The 12,126-nt window shown below is 41.0% G+C and overlaps 1 protein-coding gene across 1 annotated transcript in view; it reads right to left on the bottom strand.

Moving 5' to 3' along the window:
- The window catches only part of LOC128703570 (coatomer subunit beta'), a 58,683-nt gene extending 52,605 nt beyond the window's left edge, over window positions 1-6,078 (bottom strand). Inside the window, exons 1-4 of the mRNA XM_070101115.1 lie at window positions 5,926-6,078; window positions 2,447-2,605; window positions 707-899; window positions 264-412 (exon numbers count right to left, since the gene is read on the bottom strand). Of these exons, the coding sequence (XP_069957216.1) occupies window positions 264-412; window positions 707-899; window positions 2,447-2,605; window positions 5,926-5,928 (504 nt within the window). The 5' untranslated portion in view covers window positions 5,929-6,078. The remainder of the gene's footprint in view (window positions 1-263; window positions 413-706; window positions 900-2,446; window positions 2,606-5,925) is intronic.
- Between the last annotated feature and the right edge of the window lie 6,048 nt (window positions 6,079-12,126).

The raw sequence follows: 12,126 nt of genomic DNA on the forward strand, positions 1-12,126 counted from the left end.
ACTCCAGCCTTTCTAAAAAAAAATTTTCAAACCACTTCAATAACTCAACTCCTCCACCCTAATATCTTTTCCAACCCCCACACTGTCTTCTTATTTCTACACCCCGAATTCTTTGCACAATATTTTTAGAGTATATTGCTGTATGTAATGAACAATTTTTTTTATATCCTCTTTTGCCAGTATCACTTCCTCTCTCCCTAATTCAAATACTTTATTCACTTTTCTCCATCATTCTCTCAACTTGAACACTTGTGTAATATTACCTTAACTGTTCGATCAAGAGATGCTGAAGCGAATGTGTTGTTGTCCTTGGGATTAATGACAATCTGCATTACGTAGTGTGAGTGGCCCTCGAACATTTGTTGAAGAGACCACTTTTTATCCCAGTTCCACAATTTTATTGTCATATCATCTGATAATTAAAAATACACATATTAACATGTAATAAGTGAAAAAGTCGAGGGAAATAGTATTACTAGATTATTCAACCTAAACAGCAGAGGGCAAATAACATACAGTGTGTCTCAAATATAGCAGAATGTTTTGCATACCTTTTTTAGGCCAAACAGCCTATACATTGCACCATGAGCTCTTTCAAAAGCCACACAGTTTAAAATGACTTTTGGAATGAACCCACTATATTATGACTTGCCTATAAAGTCCTGTATTTCTGTTTTCCTTAGGTTAGGATTAAAACTGCACTTACCACTGCATGTCAGGATGAATGGCTGAGTTGGATGGACTGCAATGCATCTGACATAGTCAGAGTGTGCCTCAAACTGGTGCACACGCTCAAGGGTGTTATAGTTGAATATACGTACTTGCATGTCATCTGAGCCTGTCACAACCCAATTCTTGCGAGCAACAAATCTTGAAGCTCTCACGGGAAGATCACACACCTACAAAATAAAATGATACATCACCATATTGAAATTACATTTATCCTAACCAATAAAAATATAAAGTACACCATTTTGAATAACCTTATGATTACTAAGGTTACAGACATTTTGAGTTTCATATCTTCAGTTCACTGAGTGCACTTACATTTTAAAAGAACAGTTTTAAAATACAGGAAGGCCCCACTGTACACCGTTCTGCTAATGCAGCAATTTTCAATTATACCGAATCATTTATTCAGGCATCCTACAATAAATATATTCACCACTCACTATGAGCTAAGGATGAAAATATTTTAAGTAATGTGTGTACTTTATGTGCATTTTTTAGACCTAGCTCTGTTGCTCACTTAATATATGATATTGTTAACATGTTATCAGGCATTTATATGCATTCAAAAGTGAAAAAAAAAGAAAATGTGTTTCACTTTACATTGATTTTCACTGAATTGCAGTAGCCTAGAACCTACCCTGCTGTATAAGTGGGGCCCTCCTGTATGCATAAAACATACTACATTGTACTACACTTGCAAACTCATGACATGTACTTTTTTGTAGTAGTACTGTACAGTAGAGTACTGGAAGAGTACTGGAAGGAAGTTTTAAGATTTGAATAGCACCCTGACCTGTAAGATCACTTGGAATTCTTCACAATAACAAACAAAAACAAACCTACAGAAACTTGTTTGGATGATGACAGACTCACCTAACAGGGCCTACAAAACGTATGGGAACAAGGCCAAAAACACTCATACGAACATTAAAATAAACAATACACTTGTTGATAGGAAGGAAAATTTCCAAAACAGTGAGTATACTTTTGAAAATACTCCATATACCCAGAACATCATAACTTACTCTGCATTCTTCTCTAATCTATCTCACCTCGAGTCATCAAAATTGTAGAGATTACTATCTATTTACTTATTTTAACACGTTGGCTGCCTCCCATAGAGGCAGGGTGACCGAAAAAAGAAACTTTCACCATCAGTTACACAATTGCTGTGTTTGCAGAGGTGCTCAGATACAACAGTTTAGATGTCACTCCAAACAGCCACTATCCCAAACCCCTCCTTTAAAGTGCAGTCAATGTACTTCCCACCTCCAAGTCTCAAGTCCAGCTAACTGGTTTCTCTAAACCTCTTCACAAAATATTACCCTACTCACACTCCAACTCAACAGGTCCCAAAAACCATTAGTCTCTATTAAATTGAACTTTACATTCAAGCAATCTAATCTTTACCATGCAATATTAACTTACTTTACCATCCAATGTTATTTATTTTAAAGCAATTCATTTATGTGAACTTAAGTATACATGTATGTAGTATATAAACAGCATTGGGCATAGTCTAAGTTTGCCTTAATTAAATGCTGTTCATACCATGGGCCTTTCAACTGATTCTACTTTTTTTAAGCATAAAAGTTTTAAAATATCTTCTGTTTGTTCAGCAGTTTGCAGGACTTCAACAACTCTTACTGTCATATCTATTTCTTAAACTCAATTGTTAATAAAAAAAAACATACCTTTTTACTCAAGAACTTACCTCAAAACTTTTGACAAGCTGCTGGCTCTCTATGTTCCAGACATGAACATTTCCATTGTAGAGCGAAGCCAACATCCATGGTTCTGTGGGATGGAGATCAACAGACTTGACACGGTCTGACCGTGCTGTTAACTTCCGCTTCACATCTAAACGCAGAGGCTGTTTGGGGCAAAACATATGTCCTTAGTACACTGCTATGGATACTCTACACTCTTAAGCAACTGAATGAATATCAAAAAAGTAGCTAGCTATTATGAAACTAAGAATCATACAATTTTTTTTTTATCAGACCCTGAGCTTGCTACCACCTGCAGCTCACAAGACTGCCATCCCCACGAGCCCCTTTGGGGCGGGGCAGATGGCAGACCAGAGGCCTAGCTTCTCCCTACGAGCCCCGTGAGGGCGGGGAATGTGGCTAGGCCTGGGGACGGTTGGTCCCAAAGATGAGGGGATACTTGTACCTCCTCCCATGGGAGACTTAAGTCTCGAGACACTCCCCAGATAGGGAGCCAAGGCCGGGTCACCACTACTTGGAAAAGACCCGGGCCGGGAGAATACCGGCGAATAAAAAAAAAAAAAAAAATCAGTACAGTATTATTTTATGAATGTCATATACAGTACAGTATTTTAATGAAATGGTGACAGAGCATATTTTATTAATCTAGATTAATCAAGTATGGTAGGTTAAACTGTACTGAATTAAGTTTACTCAAATTGCTGTGCATACTCTAGGCCTTCAATTTATTGTACCTGTTGTAAAATTAAAACAGTGATAGTCAGAGAATGATAGCTGGCCTCAGTTCTACTGTTCATTGAAGAAATGCATATACAGAAGCAGGTCTGCTCACCAAAGCTCCTAAGTTCAAACTGATCTAGTCTAGCCTCCAAGCAACAGCAGTGTTAAAGTTATTAGTCATAGACTATGAAGTCACTCCCAGCATCTCTTCATAAGAGCATATAATGCATATATAATACTAATAGGTACTAATGATATGGTACATATAATGGCTGCATGACTGACATTATTATTATTAAGTAAGTTTATTCAGGTATACACAAATACAGTTACATAGTTTATCATACATAGCAGCATGTGTAAAGAACCTAGGATAACCCAAAAAAGTCAGAGTGACTTATTTCCATTGGGGTCCATCTTTATTATAATATACTTACAATATTCAGAATATGCTTTACTTTCTTGTGTTTCATAGTTCTTATTCATATAACATTTCCTTTTCAATTTAAGCAGGCTGTGATGATCCCTGGTACCATTAATGTAACATGTTATATCAGTCACTCCTCTAAAAACATGCAGATCCAGATGTATAATAGTCTACCCATAAACTCTTTTATCTACCAATGCAAAATTCAACGAAATGCTGTCAACATAAACTACTGTATGTCATCCCATTAACTTGTCCTCTTTTTTTTCTTAAAATAAGTACTATTACCTATTACCAAACCTCTTTCTATACATAAATCTATTAGAAGTCCATATTATCATTTAAACTTGACACTCCAAACTTACCTATTGTGCCCTCTACAACATTTTCTACAACTTGAGCACTGAAGTTACCCAAAACAATAATTCTCTCACTTCATTCAAAACTCCTCAAACATACATTCAACAACTACAAAAATCTCTCTCCTCCCTACACTCCCTTGTCCTCCAAGAGGCATACATGCTAACCCACTTCTCACATCCCACTCCACACATTATTATTATTATTATTATTATTACGTATTATTATTATAATCAAGGGCAAGCGCTAAACCCCCCCACTCCACACAATTAATGAATTTAAACATTAATACTCCCTCTTTTCACAGATGATCATGTAATATTGTATAACCACTACTATTTTTTTATATACTATATCCAAGGAATTTTCATACCAAACATAAAAAAAATTCTGTCTTTTTTTGTAAATGATACAGAGGGGATTACTATCCCCTTCCTTCTGACATTTGAATTGCCTTCTATGACACACACAGCTTACAAAGGAAAGCTAACTCCCTTCCCATGAAAATGAAAGGAAACAAAAGTATAAGCTACTGAAATACTGTGTATATATTACATGCACATAACATTATACTGGGTGTTGGTACTAGTCACCAAGTTACTGTACCTGTCACAGTATGTATTTACGAGACAAAAGACCAGCAATCCTGCCAGTGACAAACATTGAACAGGTTTCCATTTCAAATTCATGGGCGAGTTCAACAGTACCTCCCTTGGGCGAGTGTTGTCTACCAATATATTTTTTCTCTCTCCCCTGTTAACAAAATTAGATTTTATTCAGAACCTTAACCATGAGGGTTAGTAACCCAGGATACCCCAAGAAAGTCACCATAGTTTATTTCCATTGGTGTCTTTTCATCCTCTTCCCCAGGAGGCAACCCACAGCAGTTAGCTAGCACCCAGGAACCTTCTTAATACTAGGTGAGCAGAGGCAACAGATGCTCAATATTTCCACTCATACTGGGATTGAACCCAGGTCCTTCTTATGCGAGATAAAAACACTACCACTTGGGCCACAAGGATTAATCCTAGCTTAAGAATGCTAAAATTCCATCCATAACTATAGGTTTTTCCTTATAATAAATATATGGTTACAACACTACTGCACTTAATTTTAATTAAAGGGAAGCACTAAACTCAATACGATCACATAGTGCTTAAGGAATAAGAGGTATTCACGTTCGGTCCAAGAAATGGAGGTTAAGTCCAATTTCTTGGATCAAGAGCCTCCTCTCACCAGTATTTAGGCACCACTCGGAAATTCTAATGCCTCTACTCGGGAAATAAACCATCATAACTCTGCAGGGGCACCATGAGCACAATAAAAAACAACACAATAAGTGTCAGGAGCCCAAGATTGTTCAATTGCCTCCCAGCATATATAAGGGGGGGATTACCAATAGACCCCTGGCTGTCTTCAAGAGGCAGCAGAGCAGGCACCTAAAGTCAGTTCCTGACCAGCTAAGCTGTGGTTTGTACATCAGTTTGCGTGCGGCCAGCAGTAACAACCTGTTTAATCAGGCAGTGATCCACAGCTAAGCTTAGTCATAAACAGGGGCGCGGGGGCCTCGACACCCCAATCATCCTCCTGGTAGGGGGTATGGGTAAATGACTCAAATTCCTTGGGTGAAGAGCCCTTCATTAACATCAAAGCACCTCCATTGAATTATATTTATGAGAGCACGAAACCCACAGGGGTCATATAGCCCCCTGTGTATATTAGGTTCGAACCAAGGGGTGGTAGGTCAAATTCCCTGGATCAAGAGCCCTTCATCGACATCAAGATGCCAGCCTTGAGGAGCAATTGTATGTATAGCTACACAATATTTTAACAGACCCGGTCTGTCACACAGATGACAGGTCATAGATTTTCACTTCTACATTACCTCTGTAAGGATTACAATCCTCAACTACAAGGTGAATTAATTACATAATCACCCTAACGTAATTAACCTACCATTGTGATGGGTGTGTATATTTAAGAGTCAAAGTCAAGAAGAGAGAGGCAGCCTTCCTGCTACAAGTGTTGAGACGTGTCAACTGACTGACGCATGCGCACTACTGCTTCAATATTTCTACCATTGTCAACACTGCTCGAGGCTTCACTTACAACCAAGTAATAATAAATAAATAAAAAAGGCACAATATCGTGACTGGAACAATACACAAATAACCAGCACATAGGAGGAGAGGAGCTTACCACGACGTTTCGGACCGAAATGTGGTGAGGTCCTCTCTCCTATGTGCGGGTTGTGCAATAATAATAACAATAATAATAATAATAATAATAATAATAATAATAATAATAATAATAATAATAATAATAATAATAATAATAATAATAATAATATCCTTATTTACTACAAGTACATGTACAAGGTACACAGGCGTAGCTGACATCAATGACATACTACTGTGTAGAAAGATGCTTGTTATGCTGAGCATTTCGGGGAAATTTGGTCAGTTTTGTCCCAGGATGCGACCCACACCAGTCGACTAACACCCAGGTACCTATTTTACTGATGGGTGAACATAGCAACCGGTGGAAGGAAACAGGTCCAATGTTTCCACCCCTTCGCCAGGAATCGAACCCGGACCTCACCGTGTGAAGCGAGAGCTTTTGCGACCAGGCAGGTTCAGGTACATATAAATATAGTTACATAAATCATCATACGTAGCAGCATATGTGTAGGTTACCTAGGATAACCCAAGAAAGTCAGACAACTGACTTATTTCCATTAGGGTCCTTAGTAAAGTAAATAAAGTAGGTGAAGTAAATAAAATAAGTAAGCAAAGTAAAGAAAGTAACGTTAGTAAGCAAGAAAGCAATCAAACAAGTATAGTAACTACGTAAGGAAAGCCTATTTAGGCTCAGTTTTACACAATTTTTGAACGATTACATTTGTCTTACATAGCGATATATGTGAAAATTACTTAGGATTTAGATTTTAGATTTTGAACATTAAAATGGTATAAAATACCGACAGATTGTTAGGTAAGACACATATGCAACAGTTAGGTATCTTTATTTCGAAACGTTTCGCCTACACAGTAGGCTTCTTCAGTCGAGTACAGAAAAGTTGATAGCAGCAGAAGATACTTGAAGACGATGTCTTCAAGTATCTTCTGCTGCTATCAACTTTTCTGTACTCGACTGAAGAAGCCTACTGTGTAGGCGAAACGTTTCGAAATAAAGATACCTAACTGTTGCATATGTGTCTTACCTAACACATTTTAGATTTTGCCACCGAAGTGGCTAGTTTATTGTGCACCCCATATCCATCCTGTGGACGGTAGCGCGAGAGCATATGGATACACAAAAGGCCTAGGAACTAGGCCCCAAAGGGTTAACAGGAATACATATGGATTTATATCTATAGTTCACTTATCTGTTACAAGCAAATTTAGGAAATTTGCTTAGTATATCTGGTATCTTATTTTCATTAATAAGATATCTTGACATGTCACATAGGTTATTATACTGTCTCTGTATTCCTCAATAAGTGGACAATTAAGCACATAGTGTTCAAGAGAGTGACCATATGCCTGATCACATAATTTACATTTAGTTTGATCATCATCTGTGTGTCTCCCAAACTGCCAGAAGTACTTGTAACCAAGCCTAAGCCTGGCCACTACAACATCAGTCAGTCTGTTCAGATTGGAAGTTGCTCCATTAAAACTCCAACGCATCCAGAATCGTGCATTACGTTGGGTGTTGGGAGTGAGGTGGGACGAATTCGCCACCAGTGAATCTCTCCATCTCACGACTAATACACCAGCTCTGAACGTGTACTGGAAGACACTAAGTGACAAACAACTTGACACACTCGAGACATACCATGACTATTGGACTTCTTATTTAGGAGACTGTCAGGCATCCTTACAATGCTGTAAATCTATTCCTCACTCTTTATGGCCCTGCACCTCCACCTCTCTACATTATTACAACAATTCTATAACTGCCATTGTCATTGAGTGCGTTTTATGCTGAATTGCTTGCGAATGTCCTTTGCGGCACCTTTCCATAGTGCTAACGCCTTGTTGCGCATCCAGTCTTGCGAATGACATGCTTCCGAGAGTGAAATTGCTGCACTTATTTGTTTCCCTTGCTTAGCAGTTGGGTCTAGTTCTGACACTTCCTCTTTCTTCGATATTTCCTCTCCCCCACCTATTCTTCATCCTGGCAATATAAACACAAATGCAGTATAATGTGATCCTTTATTGACTACGTTTCGCCCACACAGTGGGCTTTTTCAAGTCACAAACAGAACTACCTGGGGTGGAAGGAACGCGAGTATTTATAGTCCGGCTGAGGTCAGGTGAAGAATGCTGCATCTGATGATGTACCGAGTTGGGTTGTAGAGTCTAAAAACTTGGGTAGCTTGGAAAGGAGACTGGACAAGTTTGTGAGCAGACCTTCTACAGTGTTCTTATGTGGGATAGCGATGAAGAAGTTTCTTGGCAAGTGGTTCAGCTATGTTATAGAAGCCACTATTCTGGTTGAAGTTGTCGGATATAGAAATAAGTGATGATTCCAGGATTCTTCGGTATTGGGTGTTGTCTTCTGTGGCGATAAGTCTTGAGTTTCTGTAGTTTATCAAGTGGTTGTGTGAATTACGGTGTTGTACGCAGGCATTCCTTGTGTCGTCAGACCTGCTTGCGTATTGGTGTTCTGAAATACGTGTTTGGAGGTCCCTTGATGTTTCGCCCACGTATAACTTGTTGCAGTCATTACAAGGGATTATGTATACCCCTGCAGAGGATGGAGGCTTGTCCTGCCTACTACTGGTGATGTCCTTGATGGTCGTGGTTGTGGAGGTAGATACTTGGAATGATGTTTTGGCAAAGATGTTGGAAACATGTTTGGCAATGGAGTTGGTGGGAAGGACTATGTATCTCTTCTCGGCAGTGTCTTCTCTGGGTGTGTTGAAGATGTTTAGTGCTCGCCGTCTGCAGTCTCTGATGAAGTGACGAGGATAGTGGAGTTTGGAAAATACCTGTTCAATTATAGTGCATTCTTCCTCAAGGAACTCGTTGCTGCAGATTCTGAGTGCACGCAGGAAGAAGCCTATAATTACACCACGTTTGGTTTTGGTGTCGTGGTGAGAGTAGAAGTGGAGAAGATCGTTTTGGTTGGTGGGTTTTCGATAGACTTTAAAACGAAGTTCGTGGTCAGCTTTGCAGAGTAGAACATCAAGGAAAGGAAGAGTGTTGTCGACCTCTTCTTCAAGTGTGAACTGGATTGAAGGCTCGACCTGGTTGAGCTTGTTTTGGAGAGCTTGAACGTTGAAGCGTTTAGGAGTTATGAGGAGAATGTCGTCAACGGTATAAAATACCGACAATATGAAAGAGTAAGACACATGTGCAACATCTGGGTATCTTTATTGTAGACGTTTCGCCATCCAGTGGCTTTATCAATACAAATTCTAGGACATAACTTGAAGACAGTAGAACTATGTACAGAAGATGAGGTAATCAGTCCCTCAACCTAGGAGTAGGTGCGAACAGCACCATAGTCGTGGAGATTCTGAAGCAGAAGAAAGAATCCTGGCGCTTATATAGTAACGTCAGGTGGGACGGGCAGCAGACGAGGGCAGTTCACTGGTAGGCGGGATTCCCCAGTGGAAGTAGGTCCTTCCCAAAGAGATGGGTTAGTTGCAGCAGCCGTGTGAAGGTTATGTACATGTCCTCAGAATTAAGATTCCATGATGTTGCAGTGTCTGACAAGTTGTGTACGAAAGGTATATAATACCGACAAGATGAGAGTAAGACACATGTGCAACATCTGGGTATCTTTATTGTAGACGTTTCGCCATCCAGTGGCTTTATCAATACAAATTCTAGGACATAACTTGAAGACAGTAGAACTATGTACAGAAGATGAGGTAATCAGTCCCTCAACCTAGGAGTAGGTGCGAACAGCACCATAGTCGTGGAGATTCTGAAGCAGAAGAACGAACGAACGAACGAAAGTTCAGGTAAGATCCCAAATGGGATGAGCGGGGAAGACGGGACAGACGAAGAATAGTGCTGGAGAGGAGTGTTCTTAGTAGTAGAAATAGAGCCAGGGCTTAACCCAGCAGCTAAGTCGATCGTGGGACAGACATTGAGAACACACATAGCAGGCTCTTCTGTTGGGACTCCGGTGGGTGAGTGGGGAAGTGTGGACAGACGATGAACATTCGTGAGAGGAAGGTCTTGAGTTGTAGATGAAAGAGCCAGGGCTAAACCCAGCTGCGTGGCACTGCGAGGCAGTGTAGAGAGGGCATGTTGAGGACATAGAGGAGAGAGCAGACTGCAGACAGTGCTCGCTGACTGATATGCTTCAGGCTGAGGTGAAGAGCTGGTTTGGACGTCAGGTGTTGGGAAGGGTGTTGTGTGTTTGGCTACACTTCGCTGGTGATGGAGCCACTCTTGAGTCTTTTGAAGTCTCTCTTGGACATGTGGAATAGTTGCATTCTGAGGTTGGAGCAGTTCAGATTCGTCACGAGGTAAGATAGTGCGTTTTCAAAAGGAATTTGGTGAGGTTTGGTGCAGGTGTACTTAACAGCTCCTTCTTTCATTAAGTGGAGCATATCAGCTGCGCTCATTTCGGTTGGGAGGTTGGGGGTGGTGTAGAAGGTTAGAGACCCATTAAAGGCTTGGCTTAGGTAACGGTTGCCTGTGGTTTCTTCTTCGACTACTACTTCGTCGTTGTCCGAGGGTTGTTCATAATGTTCTGGTACTATTTCGTCTTCTGTGACTGTGTTGAGAGGAGGCAGGGAGTGTTGGTCGGTTGTGATTTGTTGGGCTGGTGGTGGGTGGTGAGAGGTGGCAGTAGACGGTGGTGTTGGTTCTGGAGTAGAGTCTTGGTCAGAGATACGAGTAGGACCAGGGGTTGAGGTGAAGTTAACAATATCTGGAATTAGCTTGAGGAGGTCTTGTGATGGTGGCGAGTCTGGAAAGTTGAAGTTTGGCATGTTGTTTAGGCGAAACAGTTCATTGATTGTTGTGTTGAATGAGCCAGGGTTTGCAGCATTAGTAAGGTGTGCATACATCATACAGTATAGCACCTTGGATGGAACAGCGTCAGGAAGAGCAAGGAGGGACTGGCTGGGTGGAGATGATTGTTGTGTAGCTTGAAGGAGTTCGGTGGTATCTGATTGAATTTTTGCAATGGCGGCGTATGTTGGCGATTTAGGGTTGTTCTTCTTGGTTTCTTCAATGATTTTCTTAGACAGGACTTCTTTACGTAGAGGGCATTTTGCTGCAAGGGTGTGGTGAGTACCCTTGCAGTTGAGGCAGGTAGGAGAGGTAGTGGTAGTAGAACATTCCTTGAAGTCATGGCCGTCTTTACCGCAGTTTGTGCAGTACTTTTTCCCTTTCAGAGGACAGTCAGGCGTTGAGTGGTGATAGGAGTAGCAGGTCCAGCATGGCGAGATGTGGGCGAAACGTTCGGGTTCTATGTGACTTGGATGGATATGATAGTAGGAGATAGCTAGGCCGTCAGACAGTGCTCTAGTAGCCATCTCGATGTTGGAGAAGGTTAGCTTGATCATTGTAGAGGCGTTGGGGATTTTGGTGATATGTTCAATCGACGCCCAGGTATTTTGTTCCTCGATAGAGGTCTTGAGATCCTCAGTCGATAAAGAAGTGACGAGTTTGTCCAGCCGTTTGACGAAAACGGAACGTTTCGCCAGCAAAAAAGGTGAAGGGGAGATGGTGAACTGTCGGTCTCTGAGGGTTTTCATAGAAGTGTCGGCGATCAGCTTTGTGGCTTCATAATCGTCAGTACAGACGACGATGAATGAGTCTTTCGTCGAGTGGATGGCTGTAAATTTAACCTGTAGGCAAGTCTTTACAACGGCAGCAAGGGCAAGTTTAGTAGAGTCATTTATTACTCCACTGTTGGGTTTGATCCTTACACGGTTTGCAAGCATCATGAAGGAGTAAGTCAGGCGCTGGTACGATGACTATAGGTTCCCCTCCCCGACGGGGATCGAAGGAACACTTCTTGAGGTGAGGAGCGACTGTGTCTTACGATGATGTGTTTGGAGTGAGCAAAGGCAAGAAGACTGGCGCTTATATATAGGCGTCAGTGTGGGACGGGCAGCAGACGAGGGCAGTCACTGGTAGGCGGGATTCCCCAGTGGAAGTAGGTCCTTCCCAAAGAGAT

The sequence above is a fragment of the Cherax quadricarinatus genome, chromosome 76 (genome assembly GCF_038502225.1).
Source record: "Cherax quadricarinatus isolate ZL_2023a chromosome 76, ASM3850222v1, whole genome shotgun sequence".
Classification (NCBI taxonomy): domain Eukaryota; kingdom Metazoa; phylum Arthropoda; class Malacostraca; order Decapoda; family Parastacidae; genus Cherax; species Cherax quadricarinatus.